The sequence below is a fragment of the Nothobranchius furzeri genome, chromosome 12, assembly GCF_043380555.1.
Source record: "Nothobranchius furzeri strain GRZ-AD chromosome 12, NfurGRZ-RIMD1, whole genome shotgun sequence".
NCBI lineage: Eukaryota > Metazoa > Chordata > Actinopteri > Cyprinodontiformes > Nothobranchiidae > Nothobranchius > Nothobranchius furzeri.
In genome coordinates this window covers 59704734-59731219 of record NC_091752.1, presented here as the reverse complement: position 1 = coordinate 59731219, position 26486 = coordinate 59704734, and the positions used below count along the sequence as shown (strand labels likewise).

Sequence of the window (26486 nt, the reverse complement as noted above, 5' to 3'; positions counted from 1 at the left end):
ATCACAGCTCTCTAGAGGGGTTTCAAACACAAAAAGAGGTGTGATTGGTCCATAATGGTGGGCCAATCATAGTGCTCTATCTGCTTAGTGAACAAATCAAAGAGCTTTATCTGCTTTGTGGGCCAATCAGGGCACTCTATATGCCTGGTGGGTGGGACGATGCAACAGAGTGAAACACGAGTATGTCACATTCTTTGTCCAGTGGAATGCGGAGATCATTTGAAAGACAACGGTAGAACCCGCCCCACAACCGAGAGCCGTCAGCATGGCCAGACTAAATAATACATTTATTTATTTAGTCTGGCTTGCCAGGCTACTCTCTACCACAAACAACCGCTGAATCAAATTTGCTCAAACAAAGTGTTGCAACCATCCCCGCTTTCCCCTGCTCATGTAGTACAACTTGTTGAATTTATAACTAAACCATTGTTGTTCCATCTGAAAACCTCTATCTCTAGATGCATTGAAAAAGTAATGTTTGTGGTTTTAAATGGTAAAATCTGATTTTTCCCACCCGATTCTGATCCGTTGAAAATGACCTGATCAGATCGGAACATCCCTACTAAAGACAGACTATGTCTGCTCTGCTCTGCTGAGTTGTGAGAAGTTTAACATCTTGAGCTTGTATGCTGATCTTCCGCAGGTATACTACTCTCTTTGGAGGCATCTGTTGAAGCTCTTCTGGTGGCTGGTTGTGGCCTACACCATGCTGGTTCTGATCACCATTTACACATACCAGTTTGAAGATTTTCCTGGATACTGGAAGAACTTGACGGGTTTCACGGATGAGCAGTATGTGTTGTAGCAGATAGTTTATGTGTTTCATTGTTGTTTTACATGGAGGGCCGTAGAGATGGTCATTTTGCTGTTTCAAGTGTTTCTGTCTGTGAGCATTTTAGATTTGGATTAAAGCTGCTGTAACGTTGGTCCTGCTCGTCTCTGTCAGGCTCGGCGCTGTTGGTCTGGAGACGTTCGCTCTGTCTGAACTCTTTACCAGCATAGTGATCCCAGGGTTCTTCCTGCTGGCCTGTATTCTGCAGCTGCACTACTTCCACAAGCCCTTCATGAGAATCACAGACCTGGACCGAGTGACCCCAAAGCACAGGTAGGGTCATCAGATACAATCCTACTGCTGTTCTATGTTGTTGGCAGGTCAAATAACGTACCGTTATTTACAAACATGTTCCTGGTTACGTTGACTGTACTGACCTGGGGCTTAATTTATGAAACTTTGTGTAGAATCCTTACTTCCTGCTGGGGTGGGACTGAGTGAATGGCCGAAGTTTGCTCGACTTAGTCATTTCCCTTTGCTCTTCACCATTTCTGGTTCAATTATGTCAGTTTGGTGATTCACATCTGGACTCATTTTCACACAAAACCTAAAATACCGGTTTCCGCCTTTCAAAAATAACAGCTTTCTTGGCATCATAATGCACCTTTTAAACTTAACGCTCATCATCCATGAAGTTAATGTCACATAACATAACTAAGGGATTAGAAAATAGCGTTTTTAGCTCCATTGACCTGCATTTGTTTTTTCGTTCTTCCGGGGACCCATGGTCCAGAAGTAGATGGGCGTGACTTATTAGGCGCGCCCTATGGAGCAGATCCGTAGCAGCCACTCGGAGTCTGGGTTGTTGCTTCAAGTCTGCTACATGCAACACAGCAGGGATATGGCAAGCCATTGTAGCATGCAATTTACAAATTTCTTTCTATGAATACAATTTAGACTGGATTATTGCCAACCAATACAAAATAAAATAGATATGACATAATTACTTTCTTACCAGTAGAACATGAATGGTATTAACATTTCCAGTAGCTTACTACTAGGGATGCGCTTTTGAATATTCCGCAGCCACTTTTAGCATTCCCCAGATTGTATGTGTAACTGTCCACAGGCCTCCTAAACAGAGTGCACTTTTTAATAAAGTGTTTTCAGAGTTTTTACCAATTCTGCACAACTCCTCTGATAGGATCATTTTAGCTGGTGATTTTAATCTACGTGCACATGGAAAACCATTGATCCTTTAGCCTCAGATTTTTTAAATAACTTGTATTATATGAACTTCGCCCAACACGTCACAGCCAAACTGCTAAATGTGTCAAGAAATAAACTAATACACCACTCTACAGGCACATTTTGAGGAGGGCCAGTTTACTAAGACTAGGCAAGGTGAGACTCAGGGCTGATGCTGTGTTTGTTCATCGCCCTGAACCAAGGAGGAGGAAGGACCCTGCAGTGAGAAGTACAGCAGAACCACTGCATGTTGATCCACTGGCCAGTGACCACACATATCGTACTCAAGTAAACTGTGGTACGAATCTTTAGAAATATTAGACATTTGTATTTATTTTATTTAAAAATTATTCTTTATTCTGACAGTGCCATTATAATTTCAGAGAATGAGGAAAGCAGCAGCAGCAGTGAGGCAAATGAGATGAGGGAAAGTGCGGGGGGACATGAGATGGTATCAGGAGAGAGGAACATCCCAGGCAGCCATGAGGAGCCGGCGTCAGGGCCAGGAGGAGAAAGGACCAGGCTATGCAACCAGGGAACCCAGCTGGAAAACCTAAGGGAGGAAATAGAAAGTCAAAAAGGCATGAAAAACAGAAGAGGCATTAAATGGAGTAAACAGACAATCAAAAAGGCCGTACAGCTCCGTTCTTCAGTGGGTTCAACAGGCTGCAGGTTTCTTCAGGACATGAGTATCCCTCTGCCTGATGTTAGAACCCTGCAAAGACAAATGCAGCCCATTAAGCTGGAACCAGGTGTGATAGGAGAGGTTTCCGACATGCTCAGTTTGAAGGTTAAAAATCTGACAGAGATGGAAAGAGAGTGTGTGCTTACAGTGGATGAGATGCAATCACTCCAGGCGTGCATCAAGAGTCGTGGAGACCGAGAGGAGCAGAGACGGTCCAGAAGGAGCTCAAATATAAGATGTGTGAAGTGATAAGTGTGTCTCCTTTATGATTTAACTTACAATTTTTACGATTTACCACCAACTAAGGGCTCGCAGACCCCTGGGGAGCTGGGGACCCCAGTTTGATCGTCACTGTTCTTTGCAATAAATAAAATGTTTTACTTACAGGAAGACAACCAAAGAAAGAAGTGACCAAGATGATGATGTGGAGTTGAATGCTGAAGACATTGTGCCAAACAATGATGATAAATCTGAAGATGAAGGTTATTTAATTTTTTTATTGATAATATGTTATTGTGCATAAAAGTACTGGATTAAAATATTCATTTCTGAAGGACCATTGTAATTTGCATATTGAGAGAACTAAGTGTACAGGGATCTAAGTAATTAGATTAGATTATTTTTAATAGCAGCATAGTTAGACAATTACAGTAATTTGAAACTGAATCACAAATGTTTCCCACACATCTGCCTCACACCTGAGTATGACCCTTGAAAATCTGAATTCATTCAAAATGGTTCAAGTAAATGCAACTCGACCTCATTGGTTTCTTGGAGACGTTTTGCTTCTTATCCGAGGAGCTTTGCCAGTTCTGACTGGAATGAGGCAGGGTCAAGCTTAAAAATTGTGGCTGTCTATTGTTGCGTAATGAGCAGATATTACAAGTGAATACCCCTCCTCCCTGCCCCCTGAGGAGTCGTTGGCCCCTATTGTGAGGGGGTTCTTGTCTTGATTAGATGCAGGAGTGTGTGACCTAGACTGAAACTGTTTGGGGATTAGATTCAGAGCTGCATTATAAGTGGTATTTAACGTGGGGTTTTCCTGTTTGACATAGATAGCTTCCTCTACTCCTCTCTCAAACCATCTATTTTCTCTGTCCAGAATGTGTACCTTATTTTCAAAGACGTGTCCCTTGTCCTTAAGGTGTAGGTGGACTGCAGAGTCTTGACCTGAAGAGGTGGCTCTCCGCCATGCTGTCGTGTAATTGTTGTTCAGTTCAGGGCCGGAGTGGGACACATTTTCAGCCCTGGAGTTTCAGACCCCAGACCGGCCCACTTAACGAATTATTATTAAAATCATGTTACAACTTCATATGTATAGTCTACAAAAGCACACTACTCGGTAAAGCCTTGTAATTCAGTGCAAGAAAGAGTTGCTTTACAATGTAGGTTTATTTGAACATCAGTGCACATCTCCAACATTGTTCTTTACAACACTTTCTCTAAAAATATAACATTCTACATTCTGTTCAAATAGCTGTTCTGAGATTTTCAAACCTTTAAAATGAAATGGCTCAGCACTCCCTTTCACACTTTTTCCAGTTTCCCTAGACTCACCTGCACACAATTAAAATAATCATCTGTAAAGCTTTAGCACATTTGATATGGAAAACACATTTTTTGTAACCAATTAAAATATTTTCTATGGCAAAATAAGCAGGCTTATTTCATTTTACTTTCATTCTAATAGCGATCTGTTGCGGGCTTTGTGCATTTACTAATAAAAATACAACAGATCACTACTATTATTTGGACATTAAAATTATAATGAAACTGATGTTTGCTTGTTTGCACATGAGTTGGCTCACCTTCTATCCCAACAGGAGCAATACCCTCACTGCTGGCTCCTGGCTCTTCTTCTGACACTACATTGTGTGAAAATGGTCACAATTCAGCATTCATTTTCCTTTTTTGCATGCTTTCTGATCAATGCTGAATCATCTAGCATTTTAGGACACTTTCATATAGAGCCAGGATAGTTTTCATCATATAAATTTTAATAATATTCAGTTCACTGACTCAATAAGTAATCCTACCTGTACATGTCCGCTCTGGAATGGTGGGTTTCTGCCTGGTGCTTATTAGGCCTACTGGATCTTGTGTTTGACTCTGAGGGGCTACAAGACAGTTTGGTGGTATCAGTCACATCATACTGTTAATTATATTACATAACGTTATGTCATGATGCCATATAATTCATTATTGATGCTTAATTAACTTGAATGGTGATTTGCAGCCGGTTAAGTTTAACATCTTGACTTGCCTTACCCGTTTTATCTTCATTTGAAGTTAAAGACCGCGAGCTTGTTTGAGAAAAAAGGTGCTCATTTTTGCACATTTAGCTGCATCTGTTTCCAGCGCTTTCCTCTTTTTAATTCTTGCCTTCTCCGAGCCACCCTTGCTCTTTCTACTTTCCATCTTTCCAGCAACTGCGTGGTCACGTGGTGCGCACAGGCGCATACAGGGGAAAAAAAACGAGCTGCAGCCTGCAGGTAGAGACAGCCAGAGACAGCACACCGGGAGGAGCGTATGAGATCAGCCCGGCGGCCTCAGTGCCATGACTGAACACCGGCACCAAAAAATAAAAATAAAATGATTTAAAAAAAACGAGAGCATCGGCCCATGCGGCCCAAACATCGCGCGGCCCACCGGGAATTCTCCAGACCCTCCTGATTAGCCACTCCGGGCCTGGTTCAGTTTCACCAGTGTGAAGATACGGACAGTCCTCACTACACTGGACCGCATGAACAACACCACTGAGCCTCTGTTTGAGTGTTTTGTCTTGATGGACCAGTTTCTGTCTGAGGGTGTTGTTGGCTTTAAAGTTTACCAGGATGTTGTGTTTGGAGAAAGTTCTTCCTTTGTTTCTCTGAAACTCCTTCCACGTATGGGATGATGGTGGTTTTGTGCCTGCTGTCCTTTTTTTAATAGTTGCTGCTGTGGATTATTTTCCAGATTTCTTAGTTGATACATAGGGGAAACTAAACAACACAGGAGAGCCACCTCTTCAGGCCAAGACTCTGTAGTCCACTTTCACCTGAAGGACAGGGAGCGTAGTTTGACCTTGGCTGCATTTCCTCGTGCCTTCAAACACCGTTGTTTAGCCAGTTTTGAAAAAAAACCTGTTCCTGTCCTGCCTTTTTTTTTTTTAAATCTCCATCCAGTCTCCAAATGACCATTTCTATCTAAGGTGCTTGAAAAAGGGATGTGTGAATAGCTAATTAGCCATCTACACGACCATCAGGAAATGGACATATTTCAATTATGTTTTAGGAACCAGCGAAGTGCCGAAACTGCCAACCGCGTGTTCAACGACATGTTTTTGATGTTGGTTTCAGGTTCCCCTCAATCTGACCTTAGGAGCCAATTTTAGACAGCACGCAGTTTCCTATAACTTTTATGCAGATGACTGCCAAGTCTATTCACCTGACCTCCACTCTCCCTCCCGTCACGTGACCTCGACTGTTTCCAACCTTGGAGCAAAAAAGGACACTGCCTTAAAGATTGATGCTCATGTTGATAACAGTTAAATCCTGTTTCTACCACCTTAGGGGAACTTCCAAACATAAGCCTATCCTGAGTCTTTTAGAATCTGTGATCCATGCCTTCATTACATCTTGGCTTGACTACTCCAACTCCTGCCATTATGGCATTAGCCAAGCTGCTCTGTCCAGGCTTCAGTTGGTTCAGAATGCAGCGGCAAGGTTCTAGTCTGGAGTTAATACAGGACACCACATTACAGTGATTCTCCAATCTCTTCATTGGTTGCCGGTTCAATTTAGGATGAATTTTAAAATTCTCTTCTTAGCTTTCAAATCTGAAAATGGTCAAGCCCCTTCTTATCTGAGGGTGTTGCTCCACCGCTACCACCCTCCTCGTGCCCTCAGGTCCACGGATCAGCTCCTCCTCTCTGTTCCTAAAGCACATTTTGAGACCTGCCTTGAAAAGGCCTTCTCTATATGTGCTTCAGCAATCTGAAACTCTGCTCCTCCAGATTAGGCCAGAACCTTCAAACGCCGCTTTGAAATCTCACCTGAAAATGCACAATTTCTCCATGGCTTCTAACTCTTAAACCTGGTTAAACATCTTCAAGAAACCAAAGAAGTCCAGATGTCTTCATTCGAACCACTTTGGATTACCATGACTTAGCTGACTGAGAACCTTCACTAGCATGTCTGAATCAATTTGTTCTCTCCTCTCTCCTTTAGCAGAGCTGATGCCCAGTAAATGGGGCCTAGTGATGGACAGGTTGCTGGTTTTATCCAGAAAGTTTTCCGACACCCTCATCAAAGTTCAAGTGTTTCTCTGGAGGATTTTAGAGCTTCACATCCTGAAGATGGTGGCCTTTGTCACTGTGTGGGTGGCACTTGAAGAGGTAAAGCCATAATCAATGTGTGAAGGACTAAAGTATGTTATCCTAAGAAAAAAAAAGTGTTTTTAAGTGGTACCTTGGAAAAATGCTCTGATAAGATGATGCATTGAAGAGCACTAATAAAAAATATACAGGCCCAACCCCAGAACTATTAACCATATGGGTTTTGATGCACAAGCATTCTTCATAAATCAATTACTGTGTGGTTCTTGGTTCCTCGTGTTAAGCTAAAAGCTATTCTCTGTCTTGGTCTTTCTGTAGCCATCGGTGATGAACCTGGTTCTGGTGGTGTTGTGGTCCCTGGCAATGCCCTTCTGTCGCTTCAGACCCATGGCATGCTGTCTGTCCACTGTTTGGGTGTGTGTCATCATTGTTTGCAAAATGCTGTACCAGCTCAGTGTTGTCAACCCTGATGAGTACTCTCATAACTGCAGCATGGTAAGAACACACACACAAGTCCGTCAGTAGCTTAGCTCTGTAACCAGAACAGCTGATGAATCAGGCCAGTAGCAGCAGAATGGGTTCAGCACTTCATCACCAGCTGCATTGATGTTTGTAGTTGGGCTTGAGGTTCCAGAATCTTTCTAATTCTCACCCAAAAACATTATTAGCAAATGCGTAACCTGACTTTGTTGGAAAGTAAAACTAAAAGTGTTAAATGTTTAAGATCTTCATCACTTTCATTCACAGCCTCTAACAAATAAAACCAGCCTGTTACCAGAGGAAGTGAAGAACTCGACTCTTTATAAAGAACCAGTGGACCCGGCCAAATGGTTTGGCATCAGGAAAGATGATACTGCTCTGGGTTATAGCAAGGTAGATAAAAAGTTTGTCTTGTTTCACATTCTTCCTCCCATCCGAGTCTCACCAGCTCCTCCAGAGAGCTCTCAGGCCAGTTAGGAAATGTCATACCTCCAGCTTGTCCTGGGTCAGCCCAGTCTCCTCTAAGCATGACATGCCTCAACCACCTGCTGGCTTCTCTTGATGTGAAGGAGCAGAAGCTCTACTCCAAGTCTCTCCTGAATGTCCTAGCTTCTCACCCAATTTCTAATGCTGAGCCCGGCTATCTGATGGAGAAAATTCAGTGCAGCCACTTGTATTCATGATGTTGTTCTTCTGGTCACTACCCAAAGCTCATGACCATAGGGGAGGATAGGGACAAAGATCAGTCGGGGTAATTGACAACGTTAATTTTTTGCACGGTTCCCTCTTCACAACAGACTGGTTCCAGCTGAATCTGCTGATCTCCTGATTCCTCCCTCACTCCTTAACGAGTCCCAGAGATAGTTAAACTCCTCCACTTGAGGGGGGCCTCTCTGCTGATCTCAAGTTGGCAATCCTTGCCTTTCCTGTCTAGATCCATGTCTTCAGATTTAGAGGTGCTGATCATTCCTTGGTGGAGTCGAGCCCTCACCTGGAACTGGTCTGACTGTTGGCGTGTTCACATCTGGCTTGGCCCAGTTGCTCACGTCCAGGTTTTTTTTCACACAAACTTCTCTGGAAATCACAGGAGATGTTTACTTTCCAGTATCCAGCATGATCATGAATCATGCATGCGGGATGCCCCTGCTGGCTGATTGTACCCACCAATTGGAGGTTCCCTCTAAAGGTAGGCATGAATTCCAGCCACCCAATCAGTCGGCAGTGTGTGTGTTGGGTCATTTCAGCTGGAAGTGGACTGTCAGGAGAGGAGGTCTGAAAAAATATTTGGTTGAGCACAGAAAACACACAGGCTACCCACATGTGAACACAATATATCATACAAGGGTGGCTCCATGCCAGCCCAGATGTGAAAGCACCATATGAGAGCACTTCCTACTGGGTGTGTTCAGACCATTTTGGCAGCTTCTACCACCACGTGTTCCCAGAAGACCCTCACTATTTGTTTGGATTTACCAGTCATCTGATCCAGCTCACCACCAGGTAGTTATCAGCTTACAGCTCTGATCCTCTCTTTTCCTGAGTGTTCAAAACATACGGCTGCAGGTCGGATGTCATGGCTACAAAGTCAGTCATTGACCCTTGACCTCAACTGTCCTGGTATTACGAGTACTAATGGGCATCCCTTTGTTTGAGCATGGCTAAACTGGACAGTAGTCCAATAACTGAACAGCACATGGGCTCAGATTGGGTGAGCCATTCCTTCCAATCACGTCCCTCCAGGTCACCACCCTCATGAGCGTTGATTACTCATTTATAATGAGTAAAATGGTAAAATGATTATTTAGCATTAATAAACCAAGGAAGCGTAAGACTCTTTATTATGACTATCTTCCATGAGAACACATCTTCTGGCACTGCAGGTGTTCAGATGTTATGGTTTGCAGCAGACCCTTGCAGACTTCATGTTGGCAAAAGTGGGTTAAAGTTCTGCGCGGCCCAGCTTTGACCCAGCCGAGTCAAATGAAACCTTTGGCACAGAAAACCCATATATCCTCACGTTACAGATCTATGGAGATCCTAGTTGGAGCACCATCTCGAGTCATCTCACAGCCTCCAAAAGGGGTGGGTACTCTATAAACAGCTATTCCTTTGCGTTAACAAGAACAACAGCCTTGACCCATTCCCCACTCTGAAGCCGCAGTAAAGCTGTCCTCTGGGGTGAAGCCCTAGAAACAGGCAGATCGTCTGGGAGCCAACAACAGTTATGACTCTAGAACATGTCAGATATTCTCACAGAGAACATATTAAATAGTCATTTTTTATATAGTTCAAACCCCTTGATTTTTTTTCTTACAGAACCATTTAATAGTTCTTCTATTGCTGGTTTTTGAGGCAACAGTGAATCGCCACCAAGCTCACCATTATCTTCAGCTGCAGCGATCTCCCCCGATTGTACCAGCACTCTTTCCTGCTGCAACACGAGACACTTTAGATGAAGGCCTTGTTTCATGCCTCAAATACCTGCTCAATTATACCTTTTACAAGTTTGGGTTGGAGGTAGGTGATTGCACGGTGCAAGCAGAAGACTGTTTTATTAGCTCTGACTTATTAGACCTGAAAATACTAGAACTGCAGTTAGAAGTTTTGATGCTGTTTATAATTTTATTTTTTCGTTGCATTTTTTTTAAAAAGATCTGCTTCCTGATGACGTTAAATGTGATCGGTCAGAGAATGAACTTTTTAGTAATCATCCATGGATGTTGGTTGGTGGCGATCTTGGTGAGGCGCAGACGAACAGCTATTGCCAAGATCTGGCCCAAATACTGTCTGTTCCTGTCCATCTTCATGATCTACCAATATCTCCTATGTGTAGGCATTCCTCCGGCTCTCTGCATAGGTAAGTGCTCATTTATTAAACCCTTCTATTGAAGGCAAGGATTAATGCAGTGGGAGTGGAAACGTGCAAATGCAAACACAGTTGAAAGCTCTGGATTTTATTATTTTTTTGTTTTAGTCGAGCCTCATCTTTTTGGACTGTAGCATGAAATGTTATCTATTTTAGACCTGAACTTTAATGATAGACAGACAATCTGGGTTTTTTAAATTATGTAAAAGGTTTATAAATAAATGAAATGTTTAACATTGAGATTTAGTATGTGATTGCAGAAAAACAGTGCTTAGTTGAAGACTTGGCCTCATGCACACATTCTTTGACTCGGCTAGGATCACACCAACTTATAACAAACGTGTTGCATTTAGTGTCTGCAGGAATGAAGCCCAGTGAATAGACCATCACCAAAGTTTTATGTTTTTATGTAGAATACCCATGGAGGTGGAACACTCCTCTACTGATGAACTCAGCTCTCATCAAATGGATCTATCTGCCTGACTTCTACACAGTGCCAAACTCCAAGAACCTGATTGGTCAGTCTGTGTTCTGATATTTTACTTTCTATCATTTACGTATCTGATTATTTGTTCTGTTTTTTTGGCAATAAGACTGTTTTTATATTTGTGTAGCATTTCTCTCTTTAAAGGTGAGGTCAGCACATCTGCAGTGGTCTCTAGTAGGTTGTACTCTGGGTAAAAAAGGCCCTGGTGCACCTCTGTCAGGATCTAGAAGACTGTCAGATAAGAGTGGAGCAAGACTGCTGTCTGCAGCTCTCCTGTTTTCTGGGTAACTTCTAGCTCCTGAAACAGGAGCGCCAGACGTTTTCCCCCCACAGAGATCGACTCACAAGGCATTCACTCCTTCTAGAGGCCACTGCAGATGTGTGGAAAAAGTGAGTTAATGAGCGCATCAAACTCCACTAGCTGTCCAGGACTCTTCCTGTTTTACTTTGATTCTGCTGTGACATTAGGGCATTCACATCTACCATTCCACCAGAAATACAGAAATGTTTAAACATTTTCCACATACACACCAATTCAGTTTAGTTTAAACAGGTGAGGAAGTCCCCACCCTTGAACCTCACCTCATAGTAGAAACATCATTCAGAGTTCAAATGGTTTTCAGGAAATTGGAAACTCCTCCCTGGGGATGAAAAGGGTTGGATTGACACCACATGACTAAAATGACATCTTGATGTTTGTTGAAGACATTCTAAGAGTAGAAACATCAAACCACCCGATAGGGCTGGGCGATGTGGCCTAATCTCAATAACACGGTATTTTGAGGATTTCAGCCCGATAACCAAAAATGGACGATAACTACATGTCCGCACAAAGACAAAAGCTGTCCAGTAGATGAGGCTGTCACATGTATTACGTTAAGTCATGTGACTCGAGGTGTACACCTTCTTAAAGGGACATGAGCGTCGCCAACCTACACACCTTTTAATCCTTTATTATCAAACTTATTGACATGGACATTCGATACTGATTAGTCAGAAATATTGATAATGGTAGTTTTTCTATTTATTGCCCACCCCTACCACCAGACTACCTTTGCTCGACCATTTCATCCCAAGGGGTTTTTGTTCTGAATTTTCTTGTGGAATGGAATGCATGAAATAGAGCTTTAGTCAGGGAAGTCGTTGTCTCGCCCTTCCATCAGGATCTTTACCACCTGGTGAGTCATTCTTGTGAGTTAAGCCTGATTCATGCTTCTCCGTCTGCGTTTGTGCGGAGACACGCAACGTCCTTGCGTGCCTGCCGGAGAGCTCCGCAAGGACGAACGGAGTCTATCTCTCTTTTTTAAACATCCGTCAGTTGAGATGGACAATGCAAGCTTGTGATTGGTCAGGACGCCGCTGTTGTGCCGCCACTGCGCCCTCAAAAACATAAAGAGAGCCAAGGATAACAAGCGGCTTGAAGAATACCTCGCAAAAAAACTCTAAAAATATGAACGTTTAATTCCCCGTGACTGGAGGAGTGAAAAGATGCACAGCAAGCGTTTTATTTGTGGACGGAAATGACAGGAAACGTGGGTTTAGAGGTGGGGAGCGCATGAAGAGGTGGAGGAGAATGAGAGACAAGCATGTCTGTGTTAAAAAGTCTCTTGTATGCAAAAAAACACAATACAAACACACTGGGACGTAATTTTGGGGGGGGGACGGGTGGGACATGTCCCCCCCACTTTTTCAAAAGGCAGTTTTGGTCCCCTGCACTTTTTTCCGTCCAAAAACAATATTACGCTCCATTAAATGGATTTGGTTGAGCACTAGGACCGAAACGGAAACCGGTTTCCTATTAGACCCGCCCAAAAGCTAATCTATTGGCTCTGCTGATACTTGCTAACGTATTATTGGCTGTTGCTGCTGTCACTCAAGTTGTAAACAGTCAGAACGTGCTCACGTTGTTTTGCTAGTTTGGAGCCGCTAGGGAACACCGGTACTGAGTCACATCGTCAACTAGACGCTGTGTAATATCAGAGCTCAGCTCATCTTCCATTACATAACATTTGAATAAGTGTTCATTTGTGAGTCTTTGGTAGTTAGGCACAGCCAGGAGGCAGCATGTCAAGAAAACGAAAAGTGGATATAAGAGACTTCTTTCAAAGTCAAAACGTAAGTTGGAACATGTGACACCCCTGCATTAAGCTCAGACTCACCTCCTCCTTCACAAACATACTCAAAACTAACTTGTACAAACTCATCTCCTCCACATAACTGACTCCTCAGACACAATTTATTCGTATTATTATAATTATTTTTTTATTACTATTATCATCATAATTATTATTACTAGTAGTAGTAGTAGTAGAAGTGTAACTTCAAAACTTTTATCATTTAACTTTATTGTAAACTTATCTATTGCAATGTATATGTTCACATTAAAAAGCTCTGAAAAATGAACAGTATCATCATCGTCAACAGATTTCAACAGATCTTTTTAAGCTTAATGTCAAAGATGTACACTTTTCATTAGATTTATCTTATTTTTTCCATTTATTTTTTGTGTGTTGAAATGCAACAACTGTTTAAACACTTTTAAGGGAAAAAAAACATTTAATATGTTTTATGCACTCAAATGTTAGGGTGATGATCATGTGTAAAACATTAGTTCAGCATGTCCTCTAACACAGCAAATGAACAAACGGCCAGATCTCAGGAGGGACCGTTTATGTATAAATAATTTTTATACTTTTGACTAGGCCTGGGAAAGTAACACATTTTGCTGGACGATATTTTGTCCAACAAATTGTTGATGATAAACGATATCATTGTCAACATTATCTAGACCAAAATAACCACTAATATAATGTTAATATATCATAATAATGCAAGTACACCCTTTAAAATGCAACAAATAAACCTTAATTTAACATTGAAATGTCCAGAACCAGAACTTCTAAATGAATAAAAATAACAAACAAAAATTAAATAAAAAAGGAATCTCACTCCCTGTTAGAAAATGTTGCACCAAAAACAATAAAAAAAAGACCCAAAACAATAAATACAATGGCCTATCCATTGTCAACAGCCAAAACTGCACTTCAATAATGATAATAAATAAAAATAATAAGAGTTGTACATTTTTTAACTTTGATATATATATATATATATATATATATATATATATCAAAATCAAAGTCAAAGTCAAGTCAAAGTCATTTATTGTCATATTCTCCACATGTGCAGGACATACAGAGAAATGAAATTCAGTTTCAGCACACACAATTCAAAGATCAGACATACGTGGGTAAGACACATAACAAGAATTGGTGACTGCGGTCATTCGCAACATGAGTCGCGCTACCTTAATAGTTAGATGAAAAGGGTGTTACATGAGGAAAGTTCAGGGAGGGGAAAAAAAAAGGCATTAACAGGGTTACACCAGCAGGGTGTAGCACTCTAATGCAAAAAAACACCCGACATGGAAGCACAGACAGCACGTATACAACATCAGAGTCCGATGGGGAGGTGGGGGTGGGCGGGATCCTGAAGCCTCCAGTGGGAGCTGCCACTGCGGCGCATCGACCAGCTGCAGACCAACAGGTGGGAGGGAGAGATAAGGAACAGAGAGCACATTGAAGTTCCTGCAGAATCTGAAGGAAGAGGGTGAAGGTCGGGACACAGCATCTGTCAGCATTCCTCCTTTTTGTGGGGGGGTGTTGAGGCAGCCTTGAGAGGCTGCTATGGCGTCAGATAAGGATAAACATGACTTTGTTTAGGGCAGACAGAGATAGTCTTCCTCTCCGTCTTGTAGTCTCTAAGTGGTCATTCATGTCCACCAGTGAAGCCAATTTTACATTCCACATCCCCACATCGTCCGGCGACCCTCTCCGAGATCAAATCCATCTTGCGCACTAACACAGGCAACGCCGCAAGGACATTGTCCAGCTTACGGTTCACCTCGAGTAACGTCCCAGTCTGTGAGGTCACCGCACGAGCGGCACATTCCGTGGGTACGGGTCGCACTCCAATCGCTCCCGTCTTCCCAAATTTCCAGAAAACCAGATATCCTCCCACTCCAATCAGAAGAAATCCAGTGATCATCAGGCCGAATATCCACAAATCTTCTACGTCCTCGATGGACAGCTGAGAGAGGCACACGATTCGCCAGACCTCCCAAGAATCGAGTGCATATCCCGATGCGAATGTCCCCTCGGGACAGGTGGGAGCCCCCTTCTCCGTTCTCATCGTAGAGAAAATTTTGTCAGTCACGTTGAATGACCAATTAATTAAGTCCATATTTCCAAAAAAGAGTAGTGGTTTCAGGAGAAATGCAGAGAAGTGCTCTGTAGGCAGACAGGACAAGAGCCTTGGGGAAGCCGATAAGGGAGCTGAGAAAAAAGCGTCTGTACTCTCTGAAGGCTGAGAAGTATACAGTTGTGGTCAGAAGTTTACATACACTTGTAAAAAATATAATATAATGGCTCTACTGAGTGTCCCGTTATTTCTAAAACTCTGATTTTTCTCTTATAGAGTGATTGGAACAGATACTTCTTTGTCACAAAAAACATTCATGAAGTTTGGTTCTTTAATGTCTTTATTATGGGTTAACAGAGAAAAGTGATCACATTTGCTGGGTCACAAATATCGTGACGTGTCAAGGGGTCTTTACATAACACCCCCCACCCCAAATCCGCACAAGCCTGCTGTGTCCCCCCCACTTCTGAAATCAAAATTTCGTCCCTGCAAACACACTATCTTGGACCGGATACATGACAGGATACCTCAGAACAGCGCTATGCCCCCTGTTGTCCTGCCAGGGAATTGCTTTGCAACACCCTCCAGGAGACGGAGAAGTATGAGAGCAAAATGCTTCCGTCAATCCGTGTGTGTCTGTCCCTTGCGGAGCTGACGGAGAAGCATGAACCAGGCTTTAGTGACCTATGATGTCCCACGGTACCAGCACTGCTAAGTCTAGTTTGAGTTAGCTCACAGGCACATTTATAAAGGCACAGGAGTGGCTAGCAAATGTACAGGGTGGGCCATTTATGTGGATACACCTTAATAAAATGGGAATGGTTGGTGATATTAACATCCTGTTTGTGGCACATTAGTATATGTGAGGGGGCAAACTTTTCAAGATGGGTGGTGACCATGGTGGCCATTTTGAAATCGGCCATCTTGGGTCCAATTTTTGTTTTTTCAATAGGAAGAGGGTCATGTGACACATCACACTTATTGGTAATTTCATAAGAAAAACAATGGTGTGCTTGGTTTGAATGTTTGAATTAATATCACCAACCATTCCCATTTTATCCATATAAATGGCCCACCCTGTACATATATTTCATTCAGTTCCACAACTAAGAAAACAAAATACCGAGGACTTTAGTCACCAGGTTCAAAAACAGAATGATATTGGTAAAGAACTGGGAAATTTATGTTTATGTATTTAGCAGACGCTTTTGTCCAAAGCGACTTACAAGTGATAATCGGCATGTTACCCTTGAGGCTAACAACAACAATAACAACAGCGGTCACACTGACATTATTCGACTATTTAACCTTCCCCTCACCCCAATCCTAACCTTAAGGTCCATAAACTGTGACCTTAAGGTTAGGATTGGGGTGATGGGAAGGTAATAGTTCTAATGTCCGTCTCAGCACCAGCGTCGGATACCGACGCTCTGGGACGCTGCGTCAGCAGTTTGACCCTGATCGTCGTCTCCTGACACGCTGGGGCATCCCGAATCGTCATATATTGAGGCTTGCTCACACGCGTCATATTTTGACGCCTTGGGTGTGAGAATGTGTTGGTTTAGAAGATGCTCTCTGAAGAGGAGGGTCTTCAGGAGTTTCTTGAAAATTGAAAAGGAAGCCGCTTTTCTGGTAGTGCTTAGTAGGTCATTCCACTTTTGTGGAACGATGCATGAGAAGAGTCTGGATTGTCCTGAGCGTGGTGTAGGCACTGCTAGCTGACGATCCTGTGATGACCGGAGTGGCCGGGCCGAGACGTAAGCCTTTGCAAGAGGATTTAGGTAGATGGGAGCCGTACCATCTCGGACTTTGTATGCTAGTGTTAGCAATTTGAATTTGATGCGTGCTGCTAGCGGTAGCCAGTGGAGCTCAATGAACAGAGGGGTGACGTGTGCTCTTTTTGGCTGATTGAAGACCAGGGAAGAGTCTTGCCCAAGGACACAACAACTGCATCAGATGGAGTTTGATTCTGCAACCCTCTGGTTACGGTACAGGATCTGAACTTCTTCACCACTGTCACCCCATAATGATAAATATTCTTACTTAAAAGAAAGGGTGGCTAAAAACAGAGGGCTATGCGGGCCCAGGGAATATTCAGCTAAAACAGCACTCCAGTAAAATTCCCTTCAGCAACACCTTTGCACATTACATAGCTCCATTCCCCACATCAAACGAACCACTGGAGCAATAAAATCAAAATCAGCAATCAGACTAGCCTACACGAAAACATGAATCAGGTTAGCCCAACACCTTAACCAAAACATAAATAATACAAGGTAAAAGCAATTTTAGCTCCAAATAGATAAATGGATGCATATGTGCTCCCTCTATAGAAAACTCTGATCCTTCTAGAGAACTGGTTGAAGACTAAAAGAGCTTTAAACACCGACACGTCTACTAGGGTATAAATTCTGGACCAGCATACAATCTGTCGCTCTCTCTCGCTCGCTCTTTTATACGCCTCAATAATGAGCCAGCTGATGTGCCACGGCAACAGAATACACTGGTGTGAGGGGTCACCTGAGGTCACCTGTTCCAAGGTGAGACCGGTTGTGAAACCAGGTGGGTTGCACACATTTAGAGTGGTTTAGACATTCCCAAAGATCACACCACTTTTCTTAAAGTGACTGTGTATTTTCCCTGGCGATAAAGGGCACGACATACCTAAATCATTGCAAGCATGCAATCATTTTGTGTTCAAGTAAGGCCTTAAAAACAGATTTCCATTAAGGTCTAAATCCCTGGGAGCATAATTTTTGAATTAATTCTTTGTCAGATCGGCTGCCTGTAGCAAAACGACAAGCACACAAGACCCTTTCATCACTGGCAACGAGTGAAGAGGTCAATGTTTAAAACGACAATGTTTATGAAAGGTGAAAGTTTTGTAACAGTTTATTATAAATCAGTAAATACATTTTGTCCCCACGGGTTCCCATAGACATGGCGTCTAATATGGCGTCGCCCAGAGACTTAGATCCGCTCTCGTGTATTTTTGACCCGATTTTTATGGTGATATGTTACAAAGCCGCTAATATTTTCAGACAACTGGGCATCATTTAATTCATTTTCAACATTTCGATGGATGCTTCCAGAAATTGATGGTAAAAATTACACATTGTCTCTTTAAATTACATATAATACTTACACGTGTAAATGTTTGAGTGGTCATGTACCCAGCTCGTCACTAATTGTTGTTACTTGGTTTTCTTTAAAGCCCTCCAGAGAGCAGTGTTCACCCTCACTGACCTCCTCTAAGCAGGAAGTAAACGATCTTTTAACTTGTCTTCTTATAAATGTTATAACACTATAATATTCTAGTTTTATAGTATTGTCATACTACTAAATAGTATAATAGTAAAACTAAAACTCACAAAGCCACTGGACTCACTGTACAATTTTTCACACATCAGTTTGTTTGAGGCTCTGTGTCTGTGTCTCATACGGGGGTTGGTTACCATGGTGACTCCACTGAGCCACTGACAGCAGCTTTAACAGTTTGTTTGACCTTGTTTCTCGTTACTCTTCAATAGCTGTATAGATTTACTAACATGACGTTGACCAGAAGGAGTTTTTATCTCTGTCCACAGCGGACTTTATGCTGCTGATGTGTGCTTCCCAGCAGTGGAAGGTGTTTGAGTATGAAAAGGTGGAGGAGTGGATGGTCCTGGCAGGAGAGAATTCAGATGAGCCTGAGCCCATGGAGGGTCGTCTGTTTAACCCTGCACCCAACTTCATCAACTGCAGGTATATTTCCTCCCATCCGTAGCTTTACTAAGGGTCCATTTGGTCTTTACTCATCCTACAGTAGGTATCAAGAGATGAGTAAGTTAACTAGTGAAAAACATCCAGTTATTTATATGCTTTTTGATGATGATCAGAATACATAAAAAAGTGTAATGATAGCAAGTCAACAGATTTCTGTGGAAGATCTGAAACCCCCTGAAACACCTGAAATGTGAAAAACTCCAATGGGTAAAAACCAGGTCGTGACCAAGGGGCCATTTTGGTCTACATTTTTTGAAGCCAAGGAGTGGCTAAAATATCAATTCCACCCGATGTCCAGCTTACCTAGTACCTAGCGCGCATGCACACACACACACACACGCGCGCGCACAGTCGCACACACACCTTAAAGGTTGTTTCATATTTCTTTTCCATCATGATGAAATGGCATCAGCCTGGTAGGTAGTAGTCATGGTAACCAGGGTTGAACTGCTTAATCATCTTTCTGAAACCTTGATACCGACCATGAACGGGAGTCTCCTGACCAACATGCTCACAACGGCCTCGGTCAGGACGTTAGCTTGCTGAGGTGTGCACGTAACAAACTCGTCCGTTGAAGAAGATAACTTTTATTAACACTGTAACGTAGCAGGATGAAATAAATCATTGGTGTTTGTAATTAGAGCAAAAATACGTGACATACAAACGTGTTTTAAAGGTTATAAAATCACCACCATTACTGGTGTGGCTACAGCTATGAAAACAAGTAACTCTCTGTTGATGTTAGCAGCTAACAAGAGATAAACTTACCGAGGCGACTCTTTGTTCTCCGCCATGACGTGCTTCCTCTTAAGATGCTCGTGCATCACCGATGTGCTCTTGTTAAAGGAGAGTTTCACTCTGCAGAGTTTGCACTACAGGCCTTTCTTTTGTCTTTGTAAAATGCTCCCAAACTTTTGAGCTACATTGTCGACTTCCTATGTTTTCTTTCTCCGGTGATGAAGGCTTATCTGGATGGCCACTACTGCGCATGCGCCTCGGAGCTAAAGCGGCGGCTGAGCAGAAAGGCAGGAAGCAAACGCCGAACGTGCGGCAGCAGGCGATTAAAAACATTTTTTATTAAATAAACGACGCGTCGACTTAGGGATGCACTTTTACCAAAATTTCTTCAACCGGCTATTGACGCCCTTTAACGGTTAACCAACTAACACCCCCCCCCAATCCCCTAACCCACACAAACATTTGCCCCCGCTCTATAAATAATAACGCTTTTCCCGTCTACTCTTTTTGATATAATTCTGAAGCAAGACTTAAGTCCCACATTCGTTACATTTCTGAACAGAAGTAAAGACAGAGTGGCATAACAGCTGGAATGTCCGTCAGACTCAGAACTTGTTGTGCAGCGGACCGTCTGGCATCAATTACACAGCGCTGCTTGCGATTGTGTGATTACAAGCGCATTCTGGAGGCCACAGTTTAAAAAAAATTGCGGTCGCCCAGTAAACATATTTGATAGCGCTGCTCTTGCGCCCTCTGGTGGCACAAAATATTTTGCACCCAGCGCAGCAGAAGGATTTGAAGCAATTAACCGGGAAAAACTAGTTACCGGAGCAGCACGCTGGAGCTATAGGTGTTATGCAGAGAAAAGTTAACCTGCCTGCTGAATGCTCCGCCTGCCTGCTCCGTCACGTGAACACTCATTCTTCACAGCTGCATATTGAGACAGTAAACAACTTGAATAAGAGCAACTCTACTACTTTAATGTATATTCAAAATATAATAAGGTTTTTAATCAGTGTTCCTAAAAAAATGAAACTTAAAGGACTATTTAAATGTTTTCTTCTTATTTCAATGCTTTCTTGGTTGTTTTCTTCGTTTTTTTCTTATTTTAATGTTTTTCTGAAAAGTATCGGATCGGGACTCTGTATCGGCAGATACACAAAATCAAATGACTTGGAATCGTCCTTGTCAGGTGACGTATTGGGTGTTGTAGCACGTTGCAAGATGGGATTGCTAGGTGTATAAACAATGGAAGCACCGGTCGCTTTGTGTGTTGTGAGCTCATTAAACTGTAGAAAATGGTACACTCATGCGAAGGGCTGCCATGCTATCTTCACAGGAAGGAAATAAAGTTAAATGTGGGGAGGGGTTGCATTTACCGGGTTTTGATCGTTTATTTTGACGGAGAAATCTCAAGGCTGTTGGTCATTCTGACTGGAATTACCCCGACACATGCGTGCAGACATTTTAAACGTTAAACTATGGGGTCAGATGGGTGCCAAAACCGTACACGGGTCCAACGTGACTCACATGTGGAATTAGAACCTCTCGAGTGAAAATATACATCGCGCGAGGTCATTTGTACACTGAGAAGGAGCAAACCGTGTCTGTGAGCGCACAAGGATGTGCACAAGTGACAAACCTGCGTGCGCGCGTTGCCCAACGAGTACACGGCAGAGGAAAACATGCGTGCGGCAGCCTTTCTGCACGCTCGGTTTCTGGTTCTGCTCGCTCGGCTTTTGGGGGTTTTGGCACTCTGGAGGCGTGGCCTGTGGCTGATCTTCTCTGTCCTCTGATTGGTTAGTTTTTTCCGCTCCTTACCCTCTACTTCATTGGCCCATTGGCTTCCTCTCGGACCACAATGACTGTAGCAGAACAACAAATCTGATTGAATTCTTAGAAAGTGCTGTCTTCGCTCAGCTGGTAGAGGGGATGACTTTCACTCGGAGGACCCGGATTCGAATCTAGGCTAGGACAACTGATGGAACATAATGCAATTTTTTTAAATTCCAGTGATTTTTTTTTTTACAGTTATGACCATTCAACTGTCATTAAACGTCCGAATGTTTGCTGGGCAGTGTTTTAAAAAGTGCAGATAAGATGCATGGCTTTAACCTTATAAAATTATTCTTTTTTGTGATACTGGAAAAATACATACTGAAATAAAACTACTGATTGAAAACTTTATGCCTGTGGTTGTACTTAAATAGAGTGACTAGAACATGAGCATTACAATATATGAGTCACTAATACAACAGGAAGGCCCTTAGAGTGGAGGAGAGAGAGAGAGAGAGAGAGAGAGAGAGAGAGAGAGAGAGAGAGAGAGAGAGAGAGAGAGAGAGAGAGAGAGAGAGAGAGAGAGAGAGAGAGAGAGAGAGAGAGAGAGAGAGAGAGAGAGAGAGAGAGAGAGAGAGAGAGAGAGAGAGAGAGAGAGAGAGAGAGAGAGAGAGAGAGAGAGAGAGAGAGAGAGAGAGAGAGAGAGAGAGAGAGAGAGAGAGAGAGAGAGAGAGAGAGAGAGAGAGACGAGACTTTTAAATTATTTATTTTTCTTTACAAATCAACAATCAGCGTTAATGACTGTAACTTGTTTTCCACTAATTAAACCAGGAAAACTGATCAACCCACAGTTTAGAAGTTGATCTTTAGGGAGCCCTGTCCATCCAGCAGACAGAGCACCTGCCCGATCCCCCACACCGCTCTAAAGAAGTCCCGGTTCCCAGTAAGTTCATAAAAAGCGTGTTCAATCTTTAAGCGAGCTTCCACCAGGCCCTTCAGACTCCGCTCAGCATCAGTCCAGCTCTGTCCCAGCATCTGGTTTTTCCTGGTTTTCCAGATTGCTAGTTTTGCACATGCAAATAAAAAGATAATTAACAATATTGTCCGGTTTTTTTCTGACACTGTACTTGGGCCCGAAAACAAATAAGGGTAGGGTAAAAGCCTCCCCCAGTGCACTAACCCACCCTTCTAAACCCCTGAACATCCCTGATAACCTAGAACATGCTACCACTAGATGCTCTAGGGTCTCTGTTTGGTTACAAAAAGGACATCCCTCCCCGGTGCTCGGGTCAAAGCGGGCTCTGTGTCTGTTCGTAGCTAAAGCTCCATGTATGATCCTCCACTGGAGGTTAGACATCCTTTTGTCCACTGGAGACTTATACAAACTCCTCCAGCTGCCCCAGGGGCAGGGTCCGCAGCAAACACCCGAGTCCACCTCGACTCCCTGTAGATATATACAATATTCTATGTAAATGTAGAATATCCCCTGCTTGGTCTTAGGATGATTAGTCAGAAGATTCTAGGATTCTTTTATTCATTAAGGGATTGGACACACTTCGTTTTGATTCAATAAACAGTCAGGTTTATAAAGATTAAGAATTTATTTTACAAACAATTAAGACTTGACAAAATGTTTAAACTATTATTTACTGTGAGTGGATGCGAACTAAAGGATGGTGTTTGGAACTTATGTGTGAGTATAATGTAATGGAGTCAGAATCTCCGTTTCTCAGAGAGCGGAGTTCTGGACATAAAAGAATTTGGTTTGCGTTAAGCTATAAAGTTGTTATGGGTTAGGGTTAGATGAAACTGAGCCTCTTAAAAAGAACTCTGGAGGAGTTTTGCGTCAGCTTTGTACTGTGTGAAACAAATGATTCATTCATAACATAGAAAAGTTTGATTCTTTTTCATATTGGTACCACCCGTTGTCTCACCTGTGCCTCGTTTTTAAACCTGACTATGACTTGGTTAATTTGAGTCTCTCTCTTCTTCTAGGAGTTACCTGGACATGGCTAAAGTTTTGGTGTTCCGGTACTTCTTCTGGTTTGTGCTATCAGTGGTCTTCATCACAGGGGCCACCAGGATCTCAGTGTTTGGACTGGGCTACTTGCTGGCTTCCTTCTTTTTCCTGTTGTATGGAACGAAGCTACTAATTAAACCATCGAGGACCCGTCTCATCCTATGGGACTGCCTCATCATCTACAATTTGGCAGTTATTATATCCAAAAATGTCTTATCTGTGAGTGTACATGTATCCGTTCAACCTTTTATCTAACTAACTAAACTAACTAAATGCTAGTAAACCTGGTGCAGGATGCAGTTAGCGCAAATAATGGAGTTGGAAGGCCCTCATTAAAACGAGAATGTAAGAAGCCGTGCATGAAATATTCACTCTGTGTGTGTGTGTGTGTGTGTGTGTGTGTGTGTTTCAGATCCTGGCATGTGTGTTTGTGTTTGAAATGCAGAAAGGATTCTGTTGGGTGATTCAGCTGTTCAGCTTGGTTTGCACAGTTAAAGGATATTATGACCGTAAGTACTACAATGTTTAATAATTAAGATTTGACTTGACAATACATTTAATTAATAATTTTAATGCTTTGTAATGCATAGCCTTGGTTGGGAGTTTATCATTTATTAGTACACATTAGTTCTGCTTTTTATTTAATCTAAATCTGGTTCTGTCATCATTAAATCACTGCAGCGGATTGTTGAATTGAGATTTTTGAAACAGGATTCATTCGTTCGTTTTGAATCACATTCAACTTAGGAAGGTATCGTAAGTGACCGATTTGTTCTGCACATTTTCTCGTTTCTCTGGCAGCTAACTCTGTTAGTGATGACACCTGCAGCCTCCCAGTTGAAGAAGCAGGAATTATTTGGGACAGTTTATGCTTCCTTTGCCTGTTGCTTCAGAGGAGAGTCTTCCTCAGTTTCTACTTTCTGCATGTGACAGAAGAGCTACAGGCCTTTACCAAACAAGCATCAAGGTAACACTAACCAAGAACTACTGCACTGCTCCTTGTTTTGTTTGTTGTTCATGTCCGAGGATCACAAGCCACAACTACAGAATGAACGAGTCCACTGTACTCCGATTTATTGTTCAGGTCCGCTTTAACGATTGGTTGTGTTTTTTCTACAGATGGAATGAGATGTTCTATGATTGCAAGATGATGAATATAAGCTTATCTTACACCAAAGCCCCAACCCAATCCTATCTAACTACTTTGTTTTGCATTTACTTGTATTTTATTAAGTTTGTTTTTAAACTGTTTTCAGTCATCTTCTCATATAGATGAGCTTCTTTTTAAAACTTTCAGATCTGAAATTCTTGTGGTGTCCTTGAAAATCCTTGAAACCAAGCTTAATTTATTTTTTCAAAGTTTCTTTCAATATCCATCCATCTTCTTCAGTGTCAGGTTGTGGGGCAGCCGCCTAAGCAGAGAGGGCCAGCTACTTGAGCCAGCTCTTCAGGGGGAATCCCTGGCCAGCTGAGAGACATAGTCCCTCCAGTGTGTCCTGGGTCTCCCTTTAGCTCTCCTCCCGGTTGGACGTGCCCCGAACACCTCACCAGAGAGGCATTCAGGAGTAATCCTATGCCCGAGCCACCTCAACTGGCTCCTCTTGAAGTGGAGGACCGAGCTTCTCACCCTATCTCTAAGTGAAGCCCAGCCACCCTGTGGAGAAAACTCATTTTGGCCGCTTGTATCTGTGATCTCGTTCTTTCGATCACTACCCAAAGCTCGTGACCATAGGTGAGGTTAGGAACGTAGATCGACCGGTAAATTGAGAGCTTTACCTTCTGACTCAGCTCTCTCTTCACCATGACAGACCGGTACAATGGCCGCATCACTGCAGCACCAATCTGCCTATCGATCTTGCGCTCTATCTTTCCCTCACTCGTGAACTGCTTTTTAATCTTTACATTCCTTCTCTGGCAGCTATTTTAGGCGACATGATGTGTCTTATCATTTGTATGCTGATGACCGCCAATTTTATGTGTCATTAAAACCTCAAGAGTCTGTGCAACTGGCTGTGGATTGCCTGAATGAGGTGAAGGGCTGGCTTTATAATAACTTTTTACATCTGAACGAGTCTAAGTTGGAGGCTCTTTTGCAACGTTAAAACCTACTGTTCCTCCCTCTCCCACCCTGTTTTCGCAGCTTAGTGGAGCCAACCATCACTAACCTGGGGGTGGTTTTGGACCCAGAGCTGCGGATGGACTCTCACATTAGCCAGATGGTTAGATCCTGCTTTTTCCAGCTTTGCCAGCTATCAAAATGAAGTCCATCCTGACTAGACGTGACCTGCACAGTGATCCATGTATTTGTGATCTCTCGCTTGGATTATTCAAATTCCTTTTTTATGGATCCACATCTTCCTCGGCTGCGCGCTTACAGCTGGTGCAGAATGCGGCGGCCCGCCTTTTGACAGACACCAGAAGCAGCGAGCACATTACTCCTGTTCTGGCCTAGCTGCACTGGCTCCCGGTGCGATACCGCATCCAGTTTCAAATTTTACTTCTTGTTTTTAAGTCACTCTATCTTTATGCACTGCTCTACTTGACTCAGCTGGTTCAGCCCTACGTACCTGGTCGAATTCTTTGATCAGCAGACCACCCCCCATTAAAGGTCCCAAGTGTTCGGGTTAGGACGCAAGGAGAACTAGCCTTCTCAATCTGTGTGCCTCTTCTCTGGAACCAACTCCCTCTAGCAGTGAGAACGCCCCCCCCCCCTCTCTCTGATTTTAAATCACGCCTGAAGGCTCATTTTAATTCCTTGGCTTTTACTTCAGCCTAGCTAGCAATTTACAATGTTTTTGTTTTATTTTTATGGTTTTTTATAGTAGTTACTGTAGTACTTTTATTACTTCTTTCCGTGTGTTGATTTTTATGCTCTTTTACTGTGCAGCACTTTGGTAGGCCTCGGCCGTGTAGAAATGTGCTTTATAACTGACATGGAATGGAAAGACCCTCAGATACTTAAACTCCTCCATTTGGGGCAGGACCTCATCCCTGACCCGGATTTAGAGGAGCCGATTCTCATCCCAGTTGCTTCCCACTCAGCTGAGAACCACTCCAGCAAAAGTCGGAGATCACATTCTGATTCAATTAAATTCAATTCAAGTTTATTTATACAGCGCCAAATCAGAACCAGA

At 42.8% G+C, this 26486-nt stretch overlaps 1 protein-coding gene across 3 annotated transcripts in view; it reads left to right on the top strand.

Annotated features, from left to right (window-relative positions):
• The window catches only part of piezo1 (piezo type mechanosensitive ion channel component 1 (Er blood group)), a 155164-nt gene that overhangs the window by 60902 nt on the left and 67776 nt on the right, over positions 1–26486 (top strand). For 2 of the 3 annotated variants that reach the window (XR_011515768.1, XM_015945535.3), the window contains exons 15-27: positions 644–792; positions 947–1105; positions 3093–3187; positions 6914–7080; positions 7339–7515; positions 7768–7893; positions 9817–10017; positions 10153–10357; positions 10780–10884; positions 18641–18797; positions 23328–23571; positions 23765–23861; positions 24154–24319. Coding sequence is in view for 2 of the 3 variants with exons in the window: in XM_015945535.3 (XP_015801021.3) it covers positions 644–792; positions 947–1105; positions 3093–3187; positions 6914–7080; positions 7339–7515; positions 7768–7893; positions 9817–10017; positions 10153–10357; positions 10780–10884; positions 18641–18797; positions 23328–23571; positions 23765–23861; positions 24154–24319 (2048 nt within the window). In the remaining variant the exon portion in view is untranslated. The remainder of the gene's footprint in view (positions 1–643; positions 793–946; positions 1106–3092; positions 3188–6913; positions 7081–7338; positions 7516–7767; positions 7894–9816; positions 10018–10152; positions 10358–10779; positions 10885–18640; positions 18798–23327; positions 23572–23764; positions 23862–24153; positions 24320–26486) is intronic. The other variant, XM_070542767.1, reaches the window with a different exon arrangement.